The sequence below is a fragment of the Moschus berezovskii genome, chromosome 20, assembly GCF_049115385.1.
Source record: "Moschus berezovskii isolate FMDL1 chromosome 20, NW_MosBer_1.0, whole genome shotgun sequence".
NCBI classification, from domain to species: domain Eukaryota; kingdom Metazoa; phylum Chordata; class Mammalia; order Artiodactyla; family Moschidae; genus Moschus; species Moschus berezovskii.
Window position 1 is genome coordinate 24,408,662 of NC_142479.1, and position 27,352 is coordinate 24,436,013.

At 40.8% G+C, this 27,352-nt stretch overlaps 1 protein-coding gene and 1 pseudogene across 1 annotated transcript in view; both read left to right on the forward strand.

The window, feature by feature from the left end:
- Positions 1-9,152: 9,152 nt before the first annotated feature.
- Positions 9,153-9,919, forward strand: LOC129539538 (small acidic protein pseudogene; annotated as a pseudogene).
- An 11,227-nt stretch (positions 9,920-21,146) lies between these two features.
- APPBP2 (amyloid beta precursor protein binding protein 2) overlaps positions 21,147-27,352 on the forward strand; it is a 62,110-nt gene continuing 55,904 nt past the window's right edge. Inside the window, exon 1 of the mRNA XM_055400226.2 lies at positions 21,147-21,589. Within this exon, the coding sequence (XP_055256201.1) occupies positions 21,452-21,589 (138 nt within the window). The 5' untranslated portion in view covers positions 21,147-21,451. The remainder of the gene's footprint in view (positions 21,590-27,352) is intronic.

Here is a 27,352-nt window from a genome sequence, read left to right on the forward strand (position 1 = left end):
CACCAGGGAACTCCCTTGATGTCACTCTCTGTAGTTCTTTTGGGCTAATCAGACTCCCTAGAGAAGCCCCTTCTCCGGCATGAAGGGTACAGACCTGGCTGTCAGCATTCTGGGAACCCAGAAGAAGGCTAGTGGGTAGTAGAAACATCTGAACATTTACAATAAAATGTTTTTCACTCACCGAACTTATTTTTAGCATGAAACTCCTACCTTCAACTGAACCTGGTATCCCCTAGACCAGACACCCTGTGTTTTACCCTCTGGAAAGAATAAGATTCCATTATCTGCTTCTAAGAAGAAGCAGAGCTGTTTGTCAGGATGTGTGGAAGTGAGCACGTAGGAGCCTAACATTTCCTAGTCAGATTTTCAGACAATCTTCCTGTTTTTATCCACTCTCTTTCCCCCAATTCCAGAGGTACCTGGTGCCAACAATTCCTGAATCTTTTATGAGTTCTCTGACACAAATCAGATTAATTCTCTGTTTTCTCCATTGCTGGCTGAAGATTGTGCTTTCTTAGGTCTATTAAGTCAGATACCAACCAGTCCACTCTAAAGGAGATCAGTCCTGGGTGTTCACTGGAAGGACTGATGCTAAAGCTGAAGCTCCAATACTTTGGCCACATCATGGGAAGAGTTGACTCACTGGAAAAGACTCTGATGCTGGGAAGGATTGGGGGCAGGAGGAGAAGGGGACGACAGAGAGTGAGATGGCTGGATGTCATCACCGACTCAATGGAGGTGGGTTTGAGTGAACTCCGGGAGTTGAATTGGACAGGGAGGCCTGGCGTGCTGTGATTCATGGGGTCGAAAAGAGTCGGACACGACTGAGTGACTGAACTGAACGGAACTGAGGTCAGATGATACCCATCCATCTCATCTATATTCCAGTTGCCAAAACATTGTTGCTATTGCCTCCATTCTTGTTTTCTTTATTCTTATCAGTCTATGCTTCTTAAAAAAACAAAAAGTTTAGGGATTTTCCTGGTGGTCCAGTGGTTGAGAATGCACCTTGCAATGCAGGGGATGTGGGTTCAATCCCTGGTCAGGGAACTAGATCCCACATGTTGCAACTAAGACCCAAGGCAGCCAAATAAATATATTTTTAAAAAGTTTACTGTTGCTGTAATGGAGTGTTGGCAAGAGGGAACATTCTGACAAAAAAAAACCAAACACAAAAAACCACCACAGTTCTTCAAGCTACCTTTTTAACTAGAAGTCAGGAATATTTTAAATACTGTTAAAAAGAAATTACTATAAAGCAGATATTGAATTGGCTAAGATAGTCAATGAATTACACATATTCTACTTCCTATCTTTCCAACTTCTTGATAAAATGATTCAAGAGTTGTAAAAAGGAAAAATTTTAGCTTGTGTCCAGAAAGTAAAGAGGAACTCCTTTTATACTTCAAGTAATTCCCATTGGAACTGAGTTACATGACAGGTTTGGAAAGAGGCAATTTTTTTTTAATAAATGCATTTATTTTTAATTGAAGGATAACTGCTTTCAGTATTGTTGGTTTCTGCCAAACATCAACATGAATTAGAAGAGGCAATTCTTATATAAGCAATTTTTTAAAGTTTAGGATTATCTCATTTTAAAATGAAAAAGGCTTTCCCACAGATTACTTTGGGAAAAAATGTTAGCTGATATCATCTTTATTTTAGGTTACTGAAAGATAAGCCACATCTAAATATAGTGTACTCGACAATATTGCAAAATGCAAAAATAATTGTACCTGGATAATGTGTAAGTGGCAATTTATTGTGTTTTTGTTTTCTGTTTTTTTTAATCTATGATAAAATTCTTGCTGTATTTATTTTTTAAACTTTTTATTTTGCACTGGGGGATAGCTAATTAACAATGTTGTGATAGTTTCAGATAAACAGCGAAGGGACTCAGCCATAACGTATCGGTTCTCTCCCAAACTCTCCTCCCCTCCAGACTGCCACATAACATTGAGCAGAGTTCCATGAAAAAGTTTTTAATCTAAAAAAGTATAGGGAATTCCCTGGTGGTCCAGTGGTTAAGACTCCGCACTTCCAACGCAGAAGGCCTGGGTTTGATCCCTATCTGGGAAATAGGATCCACATGCCACTTGGTATGCCAAAGATTAAAACAAATAATAAATTTTTTAAAAATGTGTCTGACTCATTATATTCAACAAATATTCATTGAGCACCTAATTGTGTGTGTTGAGTACTCTTGTAGACATTGGAGATAAAACCGCGAACAAAACAGGCAAATCTCTACACTCGTAGAACTTACATTCCAGCCGGAGGAGAGGTAATCAACATCATAATTACTAGTACGTTGGAAGATGGTAAGTGCTAAGCAGATAATGGAGAGGATGAGAAGCAAATGGGTTGGAGGGCTACTTACAACATTATTTAGGGTGATTAGGGAAAGTCCGGTTGAAAGTCATCATTTGAGCAAAGACTTAAAGAAGCTGAGTTAATAGTGAAATTATTTGTGGAAAGAGAGTTCCAGGAAGAGAGAACAGTAGAGCAAGGTAACCACTGTGGCTGGAATAGAATGAGGAAAACAGTAGGAGATCAGATCATGGAGATGAGATGGGGTGGAGGGAGCTTCGGATCATATGGAGTCACGGTGGCCAATGTGAGGAATTTTGTTTTTGAGTGAATGCAGTACGATTGTTTTAGTCATCCAGATGAGAAATGATAGAGGCTTAGACTGGGGTGGTTGCAATAGACATGGTGAAAGGTGATCAGATTCTACATGTATTTTAAAGGCAGGACCAATGAGATTTCTTGGTGGGTAGGATGTGGGGTGTGAGAAAGAAACGAATCAAAGATGATGCCAAGTGAATCCTGGTGACTTTTCTGTATTCCAAAGATAAAAGAAACTTATAACTTTCCATGCTTTCTCATCTTCAACAATAGATGCAAAGTGACAATGGAGCAGCATTAGCTGTTTTTTGTTTTGCTTTATTTATTTTTGGCTGCACTGGGTCCTCATTGCTGTGCAGGAGCTTCCTCTACTTGTGGTGCACGGGCCTCTCATTGTGGTGGCTTCTCTTGTTACGGAGCCCCTCGAGCTTCATTCAGCAGGCATGGCATGCAGGCTCAGTAGTTGCGGCACACGGGCTTAGTTGCCCCACGGCATGTGGGATCTTCTGGGACCAGGGATCGAACCCGTGTCTCCTGCATTGGCAGGTGGATTTTTAACCACTGGACCACCAGGGAAGTCCAGCATTGGCTATTGTAAGGGAAAAGGATCATGATTCTAGACTGCTATACCTGGCTCCCTCTGACATGGCAATTTACTTTGGCAGTCAGATTAACTGGCTGAAATTCGACTAATTTTTGTCAACTACAACAAACAGAGAAAGAAAAAATTTTTCCAAAAACAAGGCTCAATCAAATCACATCAGTGAAATTCCTCAAGACTCTGGCACTTCCTTACTTTCTTGCTCTGGGAGGGTGTTCACCTGTGGGCCTGCTCCATGCCCAGGGCCCTCCTCCCAGGGTAAAACCTGCAACAGGATGATGTAGCCTTGGAGTAGGAGGCCTTCCTTGGCGGAAAGAGTGACTGACACCTGTTCTGAGGGAATGCAAACCATCTATCAATAGAGATTTCTTTCTTCCTTGAGGAAGGATTGCAGCAAAATAAAACACAAATCACAATAAAAACATCGTAAAAGGGAAGCATGATTTATTAGAAACCATGATAAGCCAAAAAACCAATGAAGCTGACAGTTAAGTATAAATCATCATTGATAAAGTGACTTTGAAATTTAATCCAATTCTTCAGAAGAGATCTTAAAACTGAAAAGACAAAATAAGAAAAAGTAATAACAATCTTGAACTAAGTCACAATAAAAGTGGAGGCATAAGGTAGCAGGGAATGAAATCTTGGTCCAACTATTCTGGGTAGGGCAGCAAAATTATAGATAACAGATCTTGATGGTCATAAAAATATTGGATCATATCATAATTCTTAACAGATTGTGGGCCACCACAAGTAAAATAGAAAAGGATTTAAACAGAAATTGCAAACCCAAATGTTCACAGGGGCCAGAGAGGTAACATAGAAGTAGACATTCTTACCTCTTTTTGTTTGAAAAAAGTATATTATAGTTAGCTTGGGCTGACATGACAAAATGCCATAGACTGGTTGACTTAAACAACAGAAATGTATTTCCTCATGGTTCTAGAGGCTGGAAGTCTGAGATCAGGGTGCCAGCATCATCAGGTTCTGTGAGAGCAGTCTCCCTGGCTTGTAGACAGCTGTCTTCTTGATGTATCCTCATATTGTGAAGAGGGCAGGGATTGCAGGCAGGTGGGAGGGCTCTGGGGTATCTCTCCTTTTAAAAAAAAATTATTTTATTTGGCTGTGCCAGATCTTTGTTGTGGCATGCAGGATCTTTAGTTGTGGTGTATGGGACCTAGCTCCCTGACCAGGAATTGAACCCAGGCCCCCTGCATTAGGAGCATGTAGTCTTAACCACTGGACCACCAGTGAAGTCCCTATCTCTTTTTTTCTTCTCTTCTTATAAGGACACTAATCCCATCAAGAAAGCCCCAATCTCATGACTTCATCTATACCTGATTATCTCTCAAAGGCATCATCTCCAAATACCATCACTTGCGGGGCTGGGGGGTGGGGGCGGTTAAGACTCCAGCAGATGAATTTTGGGGATAGGGAACAATTCAGTCCATAACAACAGTCCTTAGGTCTTCAATAAAACTGACAGCACCATGCAAACAGGAGCATATTCTACCACAAGAAAACAATAGTAAAAGCAAAGATTATAAATATAAAATGCAATTCATTCACCAGTTTGGAAAAAGAACACAAAATAGGGACTCTAGTGGACCAGAGGGGACACACCTCCTCTAGGGGGTCTAGCCACCATTCAGTTCCAGATGATTGTTGCCACACAAGGCTAGGGACCCCATGTTACAGACCTGATTTTTCAAGTGTGGCTAGAAAAATGTTTCAATTTCTGTATAAAAAATCCAGATTTTTCAATGTTGATTCAAAAAAAGTGAAATACCCTATGAGACAAATATCCCAACCATATCTATGGGAATATAAAGCCATATCATTTGCAACCTCTGATAAAGGACTTCAAAATCACTAAAGAATAAAACAAAATACATAGAATGCATGAGTAAAAATAGAATGAGAAACAAATATGTAACTAATCACTATAAAAATAAACATAATAAATTCCTCCAAAGGCAAAGACAGGTTGAGAAAAGAAAAAACACTACCCAAGGAGGCACCTCAAACAACATTACTAAGAAACCTTGAAAATAAAGGAAGATGTTCATTTCAAAGTATGTGCTAACCAAAGGATGGCTTTTATGACTAAAATGATAAGGAAATGCATGGGCTCATATAACTGGAAGAGTAAATTTAAGGTGGGGGGACTTCTTTGATAGCCCAGTGTCTAAGACTGTGCACTCCCAATGCAGGGAGCCCAGGTTTGATCCCTGGTCAGGGAACTACATCCTAACAAGCGGCAGCTAAGAGCCAACATGATGCACCTGATGCTCAAAGATCCTGCCTGCCGAGGCTAGGACGCGGTGCAGCCAAATAAATAAATAAATATTTTAAAAATAAAGTTAAGGTGGAGTTTATGGTTATTTGTTTCTGTAGCTCAATAATTTTATCAAAGACCCAAATTATTTGGTCTATCTGATTTGCCATCCACAATATTGTATTTATCCTAAAGTTGGCTTTTATGACAACAAGATGGCTGCCAACTACAATCTGAATATGGATTTTCATGTCTAAGGGCAGTGGAAGAGAGTGACTTACCCAACTGTTTTGTTTTTCTTTCTTTCTTTTTTTAAAAAGGAAGCCCATCCCTTTGGTCTAATTCAGACAGTTTAGTAAATTGCCTATTCCTAAATCAATAACGCTTAGTGGGAATGCCACATTCTGATTGGCTTAGCTCTATATTCCCTAAACCAATCTTGTATTAGTTATCTATTGCCACATAACAAATTACCCTTAAACTTCATGACTTAAAAGAACAGTAAATATTTATTATCTCTCAAGGTTTCTGTGGGTCAGGAGCAGCTTAGCTGAGCTGTGCTGTGAGCTCAGGATCTCACATGAAGATTCAGCAAAGCGGTGAGGTGCAGCTTCAGTCCTCTGAAAGCTCAACTGAGGCAGGAGCATTCCTTCCCAAGGTAGTCACATGGCTGATGCCTCAGTTCCTTTCTTCAGGGTCCTTTCCACGAGGCTTCTTAAGTATCCGCACAACATGGTGACTGGCTTCCTCCTGAATGGCTGACTCAAGAAGGAGAGTGCAGAGGAGAAACTGTGTCCCTTGAAGTCACATAACATCTCTGTCATATTCTGCTTGTTAGATGTGAGTCAAAGTAGAAAAGAAACTCTTTTTCCCAATATGTAATTTCAACCAAAGCTGCAGGATTATTTCATGTCACCTTGCCTGGGTCATTATCACACTGATCAAACCTGGGTCTTGTACCAGCCCTTAGAGCTGAGGGGCTGGGTCAGTACCATCTAAAACACATGAACTGAAAGTGGGGGAGATATAGGTCCCCTCCCCCAAATCAGGGTATTGTTATCAGAAGAAGAAGGAATAGATCTGGACAAGACAGAATAAAAGATGTCAACTATCATGCCTCTGCGTTACTTGAAATTGTTACAGAAAGTGTGCTTTGTTTTTAGGGAAAAAAGTAATTTTAAGACAAAACAAGTTTAAAGATATGAACAGTGGTTATCTCTGCATGGTAGAAGTATAGTAAAATTTTCCTAGTTTTCTATTTATTCCAAGTTTTCTTTCATGGGTATGTCTTACTTTTATAATCAGAAAATAAAAACTATTATTTTACAAAAGACAAAATTTGCCACTGGAAGAATGGAAATAGAATGCAGTGCTGCAAAAATAACAGTACATTTAAAAAAAAAACCTATATAGCCAAAGTCACAGAGAAAAGAAAGAAAATAAGAATATACAACAGAAAATGTAAAACTTGATTGCTGGAGCAAAATCAGATATACCAGTAATTAAAACATGAATTCTTTTTAAAGGTAAATTCCAGTATATATGTTATATTGACCACAAAAATGACAGAATTGTTGAAAACAAAGTAGAAATAACATCTCTACATAACCATGTTTCTCTCTGGGAATAAAACATGTCCCTCCTTTCATTAAAAGCCTCTTTTGCATCTTTATTGTTTTGTGGCTTTTCTGATAAAGGGCATTCATATTTCTTATTAACTTTATAGTTATGTAAGTTATACATTTTAATGAATAAAGAATACATTCTTTTTTAAACTAATTAATCAGTTTATGAATTTACTTTTCGGCTATGCTGAGTCTGCGCTGCTTTGCCTGGGTGGCTCTGGCTGCGGTGAGTGGAGAGCTGCACTCTGGTTGCTGTGCACGGCTTTCTCAATTGCGGTGGCTTCTCTGGTTGCGGAGCACAGGCTCAGGCTTGCAGGCTTCAGTAGTTGTGGCTCCGAGACTCAAGAGCATAGGCTTAGTGGTTATGGCACACGGACTTAGTTGCTCCGAGGCACGTGGAATCTTCCCAGACCAGGGATGGAATCCATGTCCCGTGCATTGGCAGACGGATTCTTAACCACTGTACCACCAGGGAACTCCTGTTCTTACTCTTTATTCTTAATCTTTATTCAGTAGTTTATGTTTTCCGTGCTTTTATAATCTTTCTTTCCATTTTATTTCCTAACTTGCTATAGTTTGTATACAGGAAAGGCACTGCTACTACTGGCAGGAATGTAAATTAATAGAGTATTAAATACTTTCCAGATAGTCAAATCTACAGGAAGGAAGATAAGAGGGTCAGGAGCTGTAAGTAAGCAGGAAAATATAAAAGACTGTTTTCTCTTTTTGTAATTTGCTTAAAAGACAATAACAAAATTGTTATTGTTATAAACAGAACAAAATAAACGTAAGGACAGGCCTATAATAAGTGTCCCAGGGAAGGATATGACAACAATCAGATTCAGTATAAAAGAGCAGGTGAATTTATTGTAAATTTTTATTGTAAAGTTGCTTCATTGTGAAGTAGGAAGTGTCAGATAAGTAGGGATAAGGACTGAATAGAAAGTTCAAGGTGGGAAGTGGGAACTATAGCATTGATTCTAAATAGATCGATAAGTTAAGAATATATATTATTAGGCACTTCCTTGGTGGTCCAGGGCCTAAGACTCTGCACTCCCAATGCAGAGGGCCCAGGTTCAATCCCTGGTCAAGGAACTAGATCCCACATGCCACAGCTAAAAGATCCTGCATGCTGCAACTAAGACCTGGCACCGCCAAATAAATAAATCAATCTTTTAAAAAAATATATTATTAGCCTTAGAGGAAACACTAAAAAAGTAATTTTAAAAAAGCTTATAGTTAAGCTAGTAAGAAATAAAATGAAAAAATTTAAATATTAGATTATTATTCCATTTATAAGAAATTCTAAAACAGAACTAATCAATAGTACGAGAAGATCATATCAATGGTTTCCAGGAGTGGAGCAGTTGGAGAGATTGACTGCAAATGGGGCATCAAGGAACTTCCGGGGAGATGAAAATGTACACTTTTTGGGGGGGGTGGTTACATACATGTGTACATTTGTCAAAAGTCATCAACTTAAGATATTTCACTTCTATTGTATACAAACTATGCCTTAATAAAGTTGCCATTTTCCAAAGCTTATTGTATCTTTGAAGGGTAAATCTACTTGGTGACTTCACTTAGACAACTGTAGTTTTTGCTTGCCAGATATCTCTGACCTCATCTTTTGATATTATCATCTAATATTACTTTCTTACATAACTACTGGTTTCCTATTTGGTATAACCTTGATGAATAGTCATATGTATTGCCTTGTCCCCCTTTGACCAAAGTTGAACACGTGACCCAAGTTAGCCAGTATGACTTTCTGCCCTTGGAATTTTAATCTTGAGTCATGTGATCCAAGGACCAAAAAACAGTTGGAGCTGTTTTATCCTGCTAGGGATCAGCCTCTGCGAGATGGTCCATACCCATCACTGCTTTTGGATCTCAGAGCTTTTGGATCTCAGATTTCTCTCTCTCTTCCTTGATGGGCCCTCTCTGCTACACTGGAATTGTCTACCCCTTTGTGTAACAGGCTGCCAGTGGCCAGTTCTGGGAGGCTGTCCCAGGCTCTTGGGTACATAGAATCATTCTGTTGTTCTGGGAGGGACTCTGCCTTGTGGAGTGGCGCTGCTGCTTGGGCTGGTGGCAGACTGCAGGCTGCTGGCGTCGCGGCTGAAGAGAACGGGCGAGTGGGTTCGACCTTTCCCGTTGTGGTGTCCGCAACCATGAGTGCTGCCAGGGAGTCCCATCCGCACGGGGTGAAGCGTTCAGCCTCCCCAGACGACGATCTTGGATCAAGCAATTGGGAGGCAGCAGACTTAGGTAATGAAGAAAGAAAGCAAAAGTTCTTGAGACTTATGGGAGCAGGAAAGAAAGAACATACTGGTCGTCTTGTTATAGGAGATCACAAATCCACATCTCACTTCCGCACAGGGGAAGAAGACAAGAAAATTAATGAAGAACTGGAGTCTCAATATCAACAAAGTATGGACAGTAAATTATCAGGAAGATATCGACGACATTGTGGACTTGGCTTCAGTGAGGTAGATGATCATGATGGAGAAGGTGATGTGGCTGGAGATGACAATGATGATGATTCACCTGATCCTGAAAGTCCAGATGGCTCTGAAAGTGATTCAGAGTCAGAGAAAGAAGAATCTACTGAAGAGCTCCAAGCTACTGAGCACCCTGATGAAGTGGAGGATTCCAAAAACAAAAAAGATGCAAAAAGCAACTATAAGATGATGTTTGTTAAATCCAGTGGCTCATAACTCCCAAACACTTAGTCTTTGTATTAAAAGTAAGCCTTATTGTTATAATGTACAGTGGAGGACTGCTTATAGAGCACAGACCTTTGTATTATAATTTTTAAAAAGGCCCTTTTAAATAATTACAAAGAGTGTTTGCTTTCAGATGCCGTGGGTTACACTTTCATGGGCATGATTATAACCATTTTTGTAAAGAGTAAGAGTTGTATAAAATAAGAAATAAATACAATGGTCAACTTCCTTTCATGTTAGCATCATCAAAAGTCTCTAACATCACCTTTTTACCCCTTCAGATACAGTTATGGGGGAAACAGTATTTTTTGTGTGGTAGCTGTTTATCTTTTTTTGTTTCTTCATGTTTTTCTCTTATAAAAGTTTTATCTGGTACTGTGATGTGTTCATGGGTGTTCTTTTATTATACTTTCTCATAGTAGAACTATTCATCATGGGTATTTCTGCTGCCAATAACAATCTAAATTAATGCTGGCAAAAGATTAGGAACTTAGTTTACTCTTACTGATCCAGCTCTACTCTTTTGGACCAAAGCAACATGAGAGCAAATACTTTTCACACCTGTTAGGTTGGGGTTGCAGTTGTCATATATTTGGAATGTTATGATCCCAAGTAGTCTTTATATAATTTGAATGATATTGTATGTTAGATTTTTTTTTTTTACTATAAAATTGGCCAATTTTTACAGAAGAAATTTTTTCTCTGATCATTTGGTCCTATCTATTTAGGAATATGTAAAATGGAGCTTTTTTTTTTTAAGGTAATATGTGACCAAAGTTAATTTCCTTCCTAATGCTTAAATAAAGAGACAGCAGTTTCCCATAAAAAAAAAAAAAAAGAATCATTCTGTTGTTCTGAGCAACTCTTGGGTTGCCCAGGGGTCACAAAGAGTTGGACATGATTGAGGGACTGAAAACAACATGCCAGTCCTGTGTCAAGCTGGGGTGCCCTGTGATGTTCTCTAAGACCATCTCCTTAGGTCTGTCAAACCACAGTTCCTACTGTGTGTTCTTACTCCCCTTCTGGATGCTACTTATGAACGTAGACCCTCTGGGAAATTCCCTGGTTGTCCAGTGGTTAGGGGGGCTTCCCTGGTGTGGCTCAACAGTAAAGGATCTGCCTGCAGTACAAGAGACACAGGAGACACGGATTCAATCCCTGGGTTGGGAAAATTCCCTGAAGGAGGGCATGGCCACACACTGCAATATTCTTCCCTGGAGAATCCCACAGACAGAGGAGCCTGGGGGGCTACACTCCATGGGATTGCAAAGAGTCAGACACGACTGAAGCAACTGAGCACGCATTTACCCAGTGGTTAGGGTTCTGTGCTCTCACTGCGGAGGGCCTAGGTTCGACCCCTGATAGGGAAGATTCCACAAGCCAAGCAGCATGGCCAAAAATAAAGAATAAATAAAAAGGAAAGTAGACCCTCTGTAATCGAGCCCCCTCAAATGTCTTTTTTTCATTTTTACTCTGGGATCCATGCAGGGGTTTGGAGGTGAAGGTCTTCAGCTACCTATTTAATATTCAATGAGTGTGAAGTGGTATTAAAACAATTTTGTATTTCACAAAAATTCACAATACAGTGATCAGCTAGCCCAATAAGAAGACAGTGTATTAAATATACAGCTGAAGACAATAAAGTTATGTTGGAAAAAATGTTTAGGCAATACATATCTAGAGCCTTAAAAAAGTACAAATTGCACCTTAATTTATAGATGTTTCCTCACCTATTTAAACAGAGATATGTATAAAGATGTTCCTACAAATTTACACTTATTAGGATGACTATCAAAAGTGGAAAATAACAAGAGTGAAGATGTGGAAAAACTGGAACCCTTGTGCAGGTCCAGGGTTAGGAATTCACCTAGCAATGCAGGGGATCCAGGTTTGATCCCTGATCAGGGAACTAAAGATCTTACATGCTGCAGAGCAAGTAAGTTCAAGCACCGCAACTAGAGAGTCTGTGCTCTGCAATGAAAGATCACGCATGACACACTATTAATAAGATTTAAAAGCAGCCAAATAAATAAATAATTATTTGTTTAAAATAGAATTACCATGTTGTTGTTCATTCACTAAGTCATGTTTGACTCTTTGTGACCCCTTGGACTGCAGCATGCCAGGCCTCCCAGCCACTCACTGTCTCCTGGAGTTTGCCCAAGTTCATGTCCATTGAATTGGTGATGCTATCCAACCATCTATCTCATCCTCTGCTGCCCTCTTCTCAATTTGCCTTCAATCTTTCCCAGCATGAGTGTCTTTTCCAATGAGTGGGCTATTCACATTAGGTGGCCAAAATATTGGAGCTTCAGCTTCAGCATCAATCCTTCCAATGAATATTCAGAATTGATTTCCTCTAGAATTGACTGGTTTGATCTCCTTGCTGTCCAAGGGACTCTCAAGAGTCTTCTCCAGCACCACAGTTTAAAATCATCAGTTCTTCAGCATTCAGCCTTCTTTATGGTCCAACTCTCACATCCATACATGACTACTGGAAAAACCATAGCTTTGACTATATGGACCTTTGCTGGCAACGTAATGCCTCTGCTTTTTAGTACACTGTCTAGGTTTGTCATCGCTTTCCTTTCAAGAAGCAAACAACTTCTAATTTCATGGCTGCAATGATTCTGGGATCTCTCCAGGAAGAGAAAATCTGTCACTGCTTCCACTTTTTCCCCTCATATTTGCCATAAAGTGATGGGACTGGATGTAGGATCTTAGTTTTTTGAATGTTGAGTTTTAAGCCAGCTTTTTCACTCTCCTCTTTTACCCTCATCAAGAGGCTCTTTAGTTCTTTGCTTTCTGCCAGTAGAGTGGTTTTATCTGCATAGCTGAGGTTGTTTATAGTCTCCCATCAATCTTGATTCCAGCTTGTAACTCATCCAGCCCGGCATTTAGCATATAAATTAAATAAGCAGGGTGACAATATACTGCCTTGTTGCACTCCTTTCCCAGTTTGGAACCAGTGAGTAGTTCCATGTAAGGTTATAACTGTTGCTTCTTGACCAGCATATAGGTTTCTCAGGAGACAGGTAAGATGGTATGGTATTTCCCATCTCTAAAAATTTTCCACAGTTTGTTGTGAACCACACAGTCAAAGGCTTTCGTGTAGTCAATGAAACAGAAGTAGATGTTTATCTGGAATTCCCTTGCTTTCTCTATGATCTAACAAATATTGGCAATTTGATCTCTGATTCCTCTGCCTTTTCTAAACCCAGCTTGTACATCTGCAAGTTCTCAATTCAAGTACTGCTGAAGCCTAGCTTGAAGGATTTTGAGCATAACCTTACTAGCATGGGAAGGGAGCACAAGCGCCTGGTAGTTTGAACATTCTTTTGTACTGCTCTTTGGAATTGGGATGAAAACTGGCCTTTTCCAGTCCTATGGCCACTGCTGGGTTTTCCAAATTTGCTGACATATTGAGTGCAGTACTTTAACAGCATCATCTTTTAGGATTTAAGTAGTTCAGCTGGAATTCCATCACCTCCACTAGTTTTGTTGGTAGTAATGCTTCCTAAGGCCCACTTGACTTCACATTCCAGGATGTCCGGCTCCAGGTGAGTGACCACACCATCATGGTTTTCAGGTCATCAAGATCTTTTTTGTATAGTTCTTCTGTGTTTTCTTGCCATGTCTTAATCTCTTCTGCTTCTGTTAGGTCCTTGTTGTTTCCATCCTTCAACCTTCCCCTCCTTGCTGATATGTACCTTTGACATTACTGAGATCATTCTGTCGTTTTTGAGGTTGCACCAAAGTACTGCATTTTGGACTTGATTATGAGGCCTACTCATTTCTTCTAAGGGATTCTTGCCCACAGTAGTAGATATAATGGTCATCTGAATTAAATTCACCCATTCTCACCCATTTTAGTTCACTGATTCCTAAAATGTTGATATTTACACTTGCCATCTCCTGCTTGACCACGACCAATTTACCTTGATTCATGGACCTAACATTTCAGGTTCCTATGAAATATTGTTCTTTAGAGCATGGGATTTTACTTTCACCACCAGACACATCCACAACTGAGTGTCGTTTCTGCTTTGGTCCAGCTGCTTCATTCATTCTGGAGCTATTAGCAATTGCCCTCCGCTCTTCCCCAATAGCATATTGGACACCTTCCATCCTGGGGGGCTCATCTTTTGGTATCATATCTTTTTGCCTTTTTATAACGTTCATGGGGTTCTGGCGGCAAGAACACTGGAGTGGTTTGCCATTCCCTCCTCCAGTGGACATTTGGTCAGAACTCTCCACTATGACCCATCCATCATGGATGGATCTGCATAGCATGGCTCATAGCTTCACTGAGTTATGCAAGTGCCACAACAAGGCAGTGATCCATGAAGGGGAGAATTACCATATGATCCAGCAATGCTACTCCTAGGTATACACCCAAAAGAATTGAAAACAATGACTCAAACAAATGTTTGTATACTCTATTCATAGCATTATTCACAATTGCCAAAATGTGAAAACAACCCAGATGTCAATGAACTAATGAATGGATAAACAAATGTGATACATATTATGACTGAGTGTTATTTAACCTTAAAAAGGAACTGAATTCTGATACAAGCTAAAACATGGATGAATCCTGAAAACATGCTAAATGAAATAAGCCAGACACAAAAGAACAAAAATTGTATGATTCTACCTATATGAGGTACCTAGAATATGTGAACTCAGAGATAGAAAGCAGATTAGAAATTACCAGGGGCTGAGAAGAGGAGGAAATTGGGGGATTATTGTTTAATTGAGTTTTTGAGAGGATGAAAAAGTTCTGATGGGTAATGTTGATGGTTGCAAAATAATCTTAGTGTACTTATTGCCAACACATTGTACATTAAAATGGTTAAAATAGTAAGTTTAATGTTTTGTATATCTCACAACATTTTTTCAAAAGGAAACACAAACTATTTTAAAGTGTGTGCTTTTCAAAGTATGAGTTTAAAGGAAGTAAATTTTTGGAATCAGTGAACTCTTTTTCCCCCCCAAAAGAGAAGTAGGAAGACCTATTCATTTATTAATACAATTACTGAATGCTCACCCTATGTCTGCAGTAGACTTGGTATCTGAAACACACGATATTGTCTAGTCCTCAAGAAGCTTACAGGCCTGCGGGGGAGATGGCATCCACACATGATATAATTAAATTGTAACATATCATTATAAGGAATGTTACATGGCAGTTTATAATGTGATCTTTTAATTTTCCTTTTCTCTTGAATTATACATTCTTCTTCTCTTTTGATATACTCTTTTTACTCTCTCATACTTAACTATCATCAAAAATTATCAGGTTTTCCCCCCAGTCTTGAAACCTATCCCAAGTCTGCCTGTGTATATTATAGAAACCTCATCCTTAAAAAATTCAAAACTGGACCCAAACTCTCAGTATGTTGTTAAGTTCAGTAGATGACCTCACCACATATTTTGTCTTCTAAGTTAAAAATCTGTATTATTTGTATATTTGGACTAAACAGTTTGGTGGGGAGTTGGATGTGGTTGGAATGCACTTAGGTAGGCTAATACTGGTATCAGATGGCTACATGAGGTGGTTACATGACTATATCACTTTGCATATAGTTTACTTTGCTCCTATTTTCTATCTCATTGAAAAAATTAAAACTTTTTACTGTTCCAGATAAAGAACCACAACTCTGTTTCAAAATTTTGCATGTATTTTAAGCATTCTGATAGAAATTTTCCTAGAAATTGGAGGTATAGTGTCAAGGTGAAATGAACTCACCTATAATTGCTCAAGTAAATATGTTTGTTATTATCCTATGAACTTCACTGCAACTGAAAATGCTTTAATTGACCTGTTTTAGAACTTTTACAGAGAAGGCAATGGCAACCCACTTCAGTACTCTTGCCTGGGAAATCCCATGGACGGAGGAGCCTGGTAGGCTACAGTCCATGGGGTCGTGAAGAGTCGGACCCGACTGAACAACTTCACTTTCACTTTTCACTTTCATGCGCTGGAGAAGGAAATGGCAACCCACTCCAGTATTCTTGCCTGGAGAATCCCAGGGACGGGAGCCTGGTGGGCTTCCGCCTATGGGGTCGCACAGAATCGGACAGGACTGACGTGACAGCGGCAGCAGAACTTTTATGTAACTATTACATCCAAAACCAACTCATTATCTCCTCACTACTCTTATAACATCCCAAGGAAACTCTATCACAGTTTTTCTCGCATTGTATTGTGATTCTGGATTATATGTCTGTCTTTTCAAGAATGACCCTTAAACATTTATTCTGTATTGGACCAGCATTAGCAGCAAAATACAAAACCACTCAGACCTTCTATACTGATTCTCTACTTCTTTTCTTTTTACATTTAATTTTTTAAAAATAATTGATTCATTTTTAATTGAAGAATAATTGCTTTACAATATTGTGTAGGTTTCTGCCAAATATCAATATGTGATTCTCTACTTCTGATTTTCAGGGTAAGTAGGTAGAGTTCGTGCAGGATAGGTTTTAAGGGGGCTTTCTCAAAATAAGGACTGGCAAGTGATAGGTTATATTTTCTATTGCTCTTAGGGCCAATATTAATGAGGACAGTAGAGAACAAGATTGGGGGAGCATCCTAGCAAGTAGCAGTTTGGATTAATTTTGGAGACAAGAAGCCACATGTAGCAAGCAGGATGAATTTAAAGAGGTCCAGACAAGATGGATCATAATCATGAACATGTACAGAAAAAAGCTTTTGAGTCTTCTGCAGATATGGGTAATGGTACTAAAAGATGAGAACGGGGCAGAATTTCCTACCTGCATTGTGTCCCCAAGTGATAAGAACTTGTTGGAAAGCCTTGCTCTGTTCTTCGGTGGTTGCAAGTTATAGGATCCAGTCATTTTGCCTCTGTGATGTGTGGTGCCATAGGTGTGTCTTGATGACTATGTATGAGGACCATGTGATTGTTGGTCTGTGGTTGATGAGTGTTGACTATGTGGATTTAGACCTGAAGGTCTCTGAAAAAGCCTCTACAAATTTAGCACAGGAGTCCTTATCTCAGGCTTCCCTGGTGGTCGAGTGATTAAGAATTCACCTGCCAATGCAGAGGACACAGGTGCAATCCCTGGTCCGGGAAGATACCACACACTGCGGAGCAACTAAGCCCATGTGCCCCAACTACTGAGTCAGTGCTCTAGAGCCCACAAGCCACAACTACTGAACCTGTGAACCTAGAGCCAGTGCTCTGCAATAAGAAGCCAAGGCAATCAGCCCGCACACTGCAACTGGAGACTGCCCCTGCTTGCCGCAACCAGAGAAAGCCTGCATGCAGCAACCAAGACCCGGTGCAGCCAAAAATAAAATAAATAATCTTTAAAAAAAAGGAAAAAATCCTTGTCTCCATTCTGATACCTACGATTAGGCGGTTCACTCTTATAGGTAGTGTAGCATAGCCATTGTCAGAAAATTAAGAAAATTGTCCAACACAGGATATGAATTGTCTCATTCTCATGAATGAATTCATATGTTTAGTAATGTATAGTTCTGAGAGGGAATAGGTTGATTATGGAGTCTATTAAGTGATGGGTTTCTCAAACCATAGGGGATTGGAATGGGGTGTTCCAGGGACCTGCTGTGGCATAACCACTACAACCTTAGTGATATAAATGAAGAACCATCTTATCATGTTTCTGTGGGTCAGGATTTCAGAGCAGAGCAAGGATACTTGTCTCACTTAGCCTACTGATGCTTGGACCCTCATCTGGAAAGACTGGAAAGGCGGTTCAGTTCAGTCACTCAGTTGTGTCCGATTCTTTGTGACCCCACGAACCACAACACACCAGGCCTCCCTGTCCATCACCAACTGCCGGAGTCCACCCAAACCCATGTCCATCGAGTTGGTGATGCCATCCAACCATCTCATCCTCTGCCGTCCCCTTCTCCTCCTGCCCTCAATCTTTCCCAGCATCAGGTTCTTTTCCAGTGAGTCAGCTCTCCGCATGAGGTGGCCAAAGTATTGGAGTTTCAGCTTCAACATCAGTCCTTCCAATGAACCCCCAGGACTGATCTCCTTTAGGATGGACTGGTTGGATCTCCTTGCAGTCCAAGGGACTCTCAAGAGTCTTCTCCAGCACCACACTTCAAAAGCATCAATTCTTCAGTGTTCAGCTTTCTTCACAGTCCAACTCTCACATCCATACATGACCACTGGAAAAACCATAGCTTCGACTAGACGGACCTGTGTTGGCAAAGAAACGTCTCTGCTTTTTAATATGCTGTCTAGGTTGTTCATAACTTTCCTTCCAAGGAGTAAGCGTCTTTTAATTTCATGGCTGCAATCACTATCTGCAGTGATTTTGGAGCCCAGAAAAATTAAGTCAGCTGCTGTTTCCACTGTTTCCCCATCTATTTGCCATGAAGTGATGGGACCAAATGCCATGATCTTAGTTTTCTGAATGTTGAGCTTCAAGCCAACTTTTTCACTCTCCTCTTTCACTTTCATCAAGAGGCTTTTTAGTTCCTCTTCACTTTCTGTCATAAGGGTAGTGTCATCTGCATATCTGAGGTTATTGATATTTCTCCTGGCAATCTTGATTCCAGCTTGTGCTTCCTCCAGCCCAGCGTTCCTCATGATGTTCTCTGCATATAAGTTAAATAAGCAGGGTGACAATATACAGCCTTGACGTACTCCTTTTCCTATTTGGAACCAGTCTGTTGTTTCATATCCAGTTCTGTTGCTCCCTGACCTGCACACAGGTTTCTTGAGAGGCAGGTCAGGGGGTCTGGTATTCCATCTCTTTCAGAATTTTCCACAGGAAAGGCTGAGGGTAACTCAAATGTCTTGGTGGTGGTGGTTTAGTTGCTCAGCTGTGTCTGATTCTTGCAACCCTGTGGACCATAGCCAACCAGGCTCTTCTGTCCATGGGAATCTCCACACAAGAATACTGGAGTGGGTTGCCATTTCCATCTCCAGGGGATCTTCCTGACCCAGGAATCGAGTCTAGGTCTCCTCCATTGCAGGCAGAATCTTCACCAGCTCAGCTATGAGGGAAGCCCAACTCAAATGTCTTAGGATTGAGAAATCATGTGGAGATTTCTGCACGGAAACAACTGATACCTGAGCAGGGATGACTCAAAGGCTGCATTCAGCTGGGATTGTTGACCAGGAGTGCTTACATGTAGCCTCTCCATGTGGCTTGGGCTTACTCACAGCACAGTGGCTTCAGAGTAGTTCATCTTTTTACAAGCTGGCTCAGGAATCCAGGAGTATTCCAGAGAAGGTAGACTCTGTGTGGCCTTTTCTGGCTTAGCATCACTTCTGCTGTACTCCATTTGTTGAAGCAGACATAAGCCAATCAAGAGCAAGGTACTTAGACGCCCCTCCAATATCTCAATGAAGGGAGATACTGCCATTTAAAAAGGGTTACAGAGTCTTCTCTAGCGGTCCAGAGGGCATGGATTCAACCCCTGGTTGGGGAACTAAGAGTCTACATTCTGCAGGGCTCAGCCAAAAAAGAAAAAAAAGTTACAATGTGTATTGCCTCTTAGAATTCTCAGTATTTTTGAACTAAGTTCATGTTTCATATGGCTCTGTAGAGTGGAAGGCTTTCCACCAAATTTGAGGCTACCAGTAGTCAAGGCTTAAAGGAGATTTGGTGGACTGTGGGGATAACCTTGTGATACAAAGGACCTCCTCCACCCAAATTTATAGGTGGCCAGGACAGCTTAGCAGGCCTCTTCTGTCTTTTATCCTTCTGTAGCCAAGAGTGCATGATTGAAGATCTTCTTTTGGCTCTGCTGGTCATAGATGATTACTGTCTTCTTGCTGACACACAAATCTGATTCTTTTACTACCTTACAATCTTTTAAGGATTCCCTATCATCTCTAAGATAAAGTCCAAGGTCATTAGCATCACATTAGCACTTTCATGATCTGACCTTGACCACTGAAAACTCAGATGCTATGCTATCATCCAAAATATGAAAGACAGCGTTTATATAATTATTGAGTTCAAATACCAGCTCTGCTGGGACTCACTAATTTTCTAGAGTACAACTGAAAGGCTTTCTTCCTTCAATTGAGGGCAGACTGCAACAAAAATGGCCTACTTTTCCACTTTCTCCTCTGTCCAGCCAGTTCACAAGGGCCTGCAAATGGATTCCAGTTCTGGAATTAGCACCTTAAGGTAAGGATTGGTTGTTTATATGAAATTAAAATAACTGGGTATTTGCATTTTTTTACTTGCCAATTCTGGTAACCCTGTGTTAAGGTCAACCACAGCTTTCCCTGGTTCATTGATTACAGAGTAAATGCTGGTATAGACGGAGAAGAGGACTAAGTGTGTTTGTTTCCTTCTTTCTTACCAAACTATTTAACCTTTTAACAGTGACATACTGGGGTGAACTGGAAGAGCCACTTCCAATTCTTTTAGCTCTAAATGTCAGCACGTTATTATCATCGTTTTCAGGTTTTACATTGCTATGGCATGACCAGGAGACAGACAGCGTCACTAATTACAATTTCCTTAAACTAGAGCAGAAAGATGTTGCATGAAGTTCTTGAAATCTAAGACACGGGAAATTAAGTTACATAAGTAGCAGATGTTCAGGCTGAGGATGGAAGAGAGCTATAACAAGAACTCTCAATTATTTCTCCCCTGAGGCTGGGACTAGAAGTAGGGGAGAAAGTTGAAATCTTCCTTTATGTTTTACCAATAAGTCACCTTACGGCCACCACTTAGCCCTTTTCCTCTCACCACTATTTGTAACTCCATAAGTCTAACCACCCCACCAGATTTTTCTAAAGTGGTTCTTTTTGTTTTTTGTGTTTTTTTTTCCGGTAAATTTCGTCAGGAAAAAGAAACAGTAAAGTTCAAACAGTGCAAATGGTTACACAACGCAAGTCTCCCTTTCATCCTGATCCCTAGTTCTAGGCCGAAGGTTCCTAACTCGACTGAGGAACCGGAGCCGAAGGGAATATTTCCAGAGCAATGTGAATTCCCTGAACGCGGGATCTTCAGTGGACTGATAATTGTGCATCCAAACTTTTGCCTGCACCTCGAAAGGGTCCTGAGAACTCCCGAAGAAGGACTGGCTGAAAGGAGAGACGATGCTGGAGACTCGGCAGCAGCTGGTGAAAACCTGTCATAACTCGTCCCAGTGAAAAAAGGTTCCCCCTCAACCACCCAGCCCCGGCCCCCATGGAAAAACTCTGTTCCCCGGGGGCGGGATCACGGCTCTCGCCTTCCCGAGTCTCTCGCCTGCCGCATTCCTGCCCTCCGGCGCGTCGGCGTGCGCTGACGTCATGACGCCGCGCGCGCGCAGTCCCGCCCCTGCAGAGCTCGGCGCTGGGACGGAGCCCGGGGTGCTCGCAGACGCGGAATGTGAGGCCTCGGCTCGGCTGGCCCCGTGTCTCCGGCGAGCTCTCCCCGCCGGGCCTGCACCCGCCGCCCTCAGCTCAGCCGGGAGGAGGCAGGGCGGCCGCGCCCTTCTGCCGTGTGTCCGCGTGGCCGCCGCCGCCGCCGCCCCTCGGAAGCCTCCGGGGCCGCTGAGGAGTTCGCTACGGAGGGAGGCGGGGGCCTTCGGGAGGAGGAGGCGGAGGAGGCGGAGGAGGCGGAGGGAAGGAAGATGGCGGCCGTGGAGCTCGAGTGGATCCCAGAGACTCTCTATAACACCGCCATCTCCGCTGTGGTGGATAACTACATCCGCTCTCGCCGCGACATCCGCTCTTTGCCGGAGAACATCCAGTTCGACGTGTACTACAAGGTACGGGCCGTGGGCGACGGGCGTGGGCCCGCTCTTCCCGCCGCAGCCCCTGGGGCCGCACCCCCTTCCACGTCCGCGAACCCCCGGGTTTAACCCCTCACCCCTCGTAGTGGGACCGGCTCCCCGAGACCTCTGGGGCGGCGCCGGGCTGTCCGGTGTAGAAACGCCCCGTCTGCTATCTTCCGTGTCTCAAGCTCTCGGGCCTTGATGGATGGATGCCTCTTCGCAGTGAGACTCCCCCCCTCCCCGCTTTTGGTGTTCCCTCGTACTTCGGGGCCCCTTTGGGGTAGGCCTCTTGCGTGGACTTCCTCTATTGCGCCCTTGTCCCACTCAGCCCTTGCCTTCCAGCTTGTGACTTCGGGAATATTTTCTGTTCTCTCTTCCCCAGTTAAGTGTCAGCATCAGCTGGACTTTTTTTGTGTACTCTTTCCCCCTCCTTTCTGCCTTCTTCTCTCCCCTCCTTCCTTCGCAAGTATTTTTCTTTTTTTGCTTCGTGTCACCTTTCTCGTCGGTCATTGGGAGGAAGTTGGGGAATTATTGGAAGTAGTGGTGTGCCTTTTTCGCATATCCTTTGAAGCTGTGGTTTTTGTTTATATTGATCCTTGCGGTTGAATAGGCGGTTTTATTAATACGGGAATGGTGATAAACTACCTGAAAGGAAGAAAGTCTGTCTTTTTAAAGAAGCAAAAAACACTTTAGAATTTAAATCATGTTCATGTAGTTGAAAGTTGTAATCTTGCAGCATTCCTAAATCGCTCCCCCTCAAAAATCTGAACAAAATGTCTCCAAGTTCAGTCTCCAAGGAGGTTCAAGGGTAAGTGTCTTTAGACGTGGACAGTCTTGCAGTGTTTAGAGAGGGAGGAGAACTTTATGGACTCGGAGCCTCCCTTTTCCTCTCCCCCCACATTTGAATGTGAACAGTGGCCTTATTATTCAGTCCTCTTTGCCTTGAATCGGCGTAGATATCTCCTCGTCTCCAGTAGCCACCCATGCAGAATTTGACCAAAAGTAAAAGTATGATTTATTTTTTAGATCTAAACACTTCCTCTTGATTTGTAAGTGGGCTGAAACATTGTAAACTAAGATTTAACAGATGTATATGTTCTTACATATATATTGTGTTTTATGGCAGTTGTTTCACTGGGAAGATTGCCCGCTTTCTCCACCCCAGAATATTTTTTCAGAAAGCTGCTGACTTGCTACATTCAATCTACTAAATCCAGCTGCTTTACACCAGTTTAACAGTTTTTACCCCCTAGATACTTAGAGAATATTCATTTTGGTCATTTATATTATTATTTGGGGGGGTGGTTAAAGAAAAATCTCCCTTTATTCCAGATCCCTTTGATACATTGGTTTACTTTTGTGTGTGTCTAAGGAAATTTTGTGTATTTAAAATGTATTCCTCGCAGGAAGGATGAGTTAAGCTTTCTCAGCCTGGGAAACTGCAACTTTGTGTGTGTGCTAACGGTATCCACTTTATTAAATCATATGTTGCAACCTTTTACACTTTTTAGAGAACATAATTGGAAATTTAATCAAAGTACAATCAGTGGTTGAATTTCTTCAAAGTACTTGGATATCTTTCTAGTAACTTTCATTTCTAATTGAAGCTTTTCATTTGAGGATTATTAATAGTGAATGAACAGATGGTGCTTTTTGCCACATTTTGTATTTCACACAGACCACAGTTTTAATACGGCGTTTTTTGGCGATGCTTTTTATTAGCTAATTGTTGTCTGCCTGTTGGGAATGTGGCTCTGTGCTAAAGTCAAGGAAGGTATTTAACATATGCCTGAAACTGTAAGTGCTTCTTACACAGTTACTTTGTTTAAGCCTCACAATTAAACTAAATTAGTGTATTAACCTGTTTTATAAGTGAGAAAGTGAAGCAATTTAGTCAAGGTCTCATACCCAGTATTCTGTTTACCTTGCTTTCTTGTTTACTGTTTCCAGTTTTCTTCAGTTTCCAATTTTCTCCAGTTTATAGTTTCCAAGGAGAAACCCATAATCAGATCCCTCCAGTTGCCCCAACTTCCATCATTAGGCATAGTCACAGACAAAATTATAGTGTTTGTGCATCAAAAATTCCCCCATACTGATGCACCGTAGTTCACTGTCACTCTGTTGATTTTTGTCAGTAGCTTCATGAGGTGCAGCTTGAGAAAATGGGGTTATGGAATGAATAGGAGATGAAGAAGCAGGTGTGCTCACTGCTCCTAAGAAGGGAAGGGAGAGAGAGGGATTGATCTGTAGAAGGGTGAAATGTGAAAGTTGTTGTTAAAGTTTAAAGATGGAAGATGTTAAAATATACTTCTTGTCCGAATGACAGACACCAAAACAGAATCAGAGGTTGAGTATACGGGTGAGGCAGGAAATAAATTAGGGAGCAGAGGTCTGAATAGGGACATTAATTGAGTGAGCTTTGCCCCTTCTTTCACCATCCACAAATTAAGGTACCAGTCTTACATTAGAGTTGGGGAAAAGACTACTTCTTCCTCTACGATCAGATGGAAAGAGGTAAAGACATAGAGTATGAACATAGATAAGTTTGCGAAGAATGGTTGTAAGGAATTAGGATAAGATCCCTTGCTAGCAGTAAGGGACAGGAGTGGCGGATTTTATGTAGAAAGGCTAAACAGAAGTTGGAATGGTTGCTAAGGTGTATAGAAAGGGACACTCAATAAAAATATGTTTTTTAAAAAATTGACAGAAGATATAGATGGTTCAATAAAACAGTACTCTACTGAATAATGTCTCTGACTCAGAATGATGTTTCCCTAAGGGCACTCAATGATTTGGGAACAGAATAGAAAGAATTGTGAAATTATATACCAAGTGAAAGCAAATAGAGTGAAGGGCTGGGTTCCTCAAAGAATGAAGTTTGTGATCTTTTTATTGTAACTGCTGAATGGTCTGTTTTGTATCCTGTTCCAGTGACAGAATTTGTCATAGAGTTAAATTTTGACCAGGTGAAGTGCCTCAGTAATGTGTTTTATTTTTTTGTTTTCAGTCTTTAACTTAGTAATTTGGGGGTTTTAAAAATTGTAAGTCTCCTGCTAAAAACGATATGAATGAATTCCTGATTTAGTATTAGAATTGTATTTTTTCTTCTTTTTTTGTGTTTATTTCTATTCTTAGTTATCTTCACCCTCAACTAATATTCTCATAATCTTTTTAAGTTGGCTGGTAACAAATTGAAAAAAAAATTTCTTGAAACATATTTGACAACCAAATCGTTACTGTTTTTTTCACATTAAAAAGCTCTTAGGATTAATAAATTGAGAACAGGAAATTCTCTGGTGATCCATTGGTTGGGATTCTGCACTTTCACAGTCAGTGACCCAGGTTTCATCCCTGACTGGGGAATCTCCAAGCCCTATGGTGTGGCCAAAAATAAATAGCAAAAACTTTAGTGGGAGTGGGACATAAAAGAACATGAATAGGCAGCCATACCCTGTATATGGATGGAAAGGTCATATGTTATAAATATGTCAGCTCATGTCAGTTTAAGCTTTGAATTTATTGCAAGTTGAATCAGAGTCTCAGGATTTTATTAGGTATAGGAAACTTATTAAATATGATGCTTACATGGAGGAATTAATTACCTGAGAATAAATGAGCCAAGGAAAATTTTAAATGTACGACATTCAGGATAGTCAAGTATATTAGAAGACCATATGTATTTTAAAACAATATAGTATTGGCAAAAGAACAGCAAAGAGGGAAATTGATTTCTAGGACATAGTAGACAGTCTACGTGGAAGCTAAAGCATATTTAAGAATTTGTTTATATACTGAAGTTATAGGGCAATGCTATATTTAAACAGGTGGGAGGAAATTGGTTATCTGAGGGGGGGGGGAGTGTTAGACCTCTACTTAACACTTTACACCAAAATGAATTCCAAGCAAATTAAAGATTTAAATATGGCAAATGATACCTTAAAAGCACCAAAATTAATTACTGGGTCAGTATCTTACAGTGGGGAATGACTGAAATTCTTCTTTAAAGAAATTATTTTTAAAGTAATTTACAAATTTAAGAAGTGTCAAATGTTACAAAAATGAGTAATGTAGAATGTGAAGTCCTCTGTTATTCATCTTGCCAGTGCTGTAATACTGTCCTGGCTTAGTGAAGGCTTCTCTAAGCATGAAACCAAAACCTAGGATGAAAAAAAGAAATGAATTCTGTTGAATACGTTAAAAATTAGGGGGGAAATTGAAAGCACATTTTTAAAAAAAGACTATGCAAATGACCATACCTAGACAGCATATTAAAAAGCAGAGACATTACTTTTCCAAGAAAGGCGCATCTAGTGAAAGCTATGGTTTTTCAACTAGCCGTGTTTGGATGTGAGAGTTGGACTGTAAAGAAAGTTGAGCGCTGAAGAATTGAGGCTTTTGAACTGTGGTGTTGGAGAAGACTCTTGAGAGTCCCTTGGACTGCAAGGATATCCAACCAGTTCATCCTAAATCAGTCCTGAATATTCATTGGAAGGACTAATGCTGAAGCTGAAACTGCAATACTTTGGCCACCTGATGAGAAGAACTGACTCATTTGAAAAGACCCTGATGCTGAGAAAGATTGAAGGCGGGAGGAGAAGGGGAAGACAGAGGACAGGATGGTTGGATGGCATCACCGACTCAAAAGACTTGAGTTTGAGCAAGCTACAGGAGTTGGTGATGGACAGGGAGGCCTGGCGTGCTGCAGTCCATGGGCTCTGAAAGAGTCAGACATGAGTGAGCAACTGAACTGAATTGATGCAAATGACCTTTGTCAGGTAAGAGATGAATTTCCTAATACAGAAAGATCTAATGTTCATCAGTATATAAAGTACAACCAACTGATTTCCAGAAGACCTGAAGAGCCAGCTCACAGAACACGAAAATATGAATGGCTAATAAACATCAAATGAAATACAAATTAAAGTGCAGTGTCAAACCAGGTCAGTCATGAAGAAGAAATCTGGAGAACTTACACCATCAAATATGGAGCTGTAACAGGATAATATGGGCTTCCCTGGTGGCTCAGAGGTTAAAGCGTCTGCCTCCAATGAGGGAGACCCGGGTTCGATCCCTGGGTCGGGAAGATCCCCTGGAGAAGGAAACGGTAACCCACTCCAGTATTCTTGCCTGGAGAATCCCATGGACGGAGAAGCCTGGTAGGCTACAGTCCACGGGGTCACAAAGAGTCAGACACGACTGAGCGACGGAACGGACGGACGGACGGAACAGGATAATATGGGATTGCCATATAAATAGACATAGTCCAGTGGAGCAGTTCAGTCCAGTAACAGACTGACAGATGTACTGTCACCTGGTTTATGATAAAGGTGACATAGTGGTACAGTGGGGAAAGGAAGATCAAATAAATAGTGTTGGTTAGTTGGATATCCATGTAGAGGGAGAAAGATCATGATCTTACCTTATTACCATTACCATGCACAATTACCGTTTTCGGTGGGTTGCTGATCTAAATGTGGAAAACAGTTATTTAGGAAAAAGTTTTCACTGTGTCAGCAAAAATACATTAAATAGGATACAAAAAGTGAACTAAATGTAAAGGTATTTTGATATATTGGCCTATTTTAAGATTAAGAACATCTGTTTATTAAAAGATACCATTAAAAGAATGAAAAGCAAAACCACAGAGTGGGAGAAAATATTTGCAGCACATATTATCTCATAAAAAATTCATCCTGCATCTAAAGAACTAGAAAGAAAGAAAATAAGAAATAGCTAATTTTTTTTTTAATGAGAAAA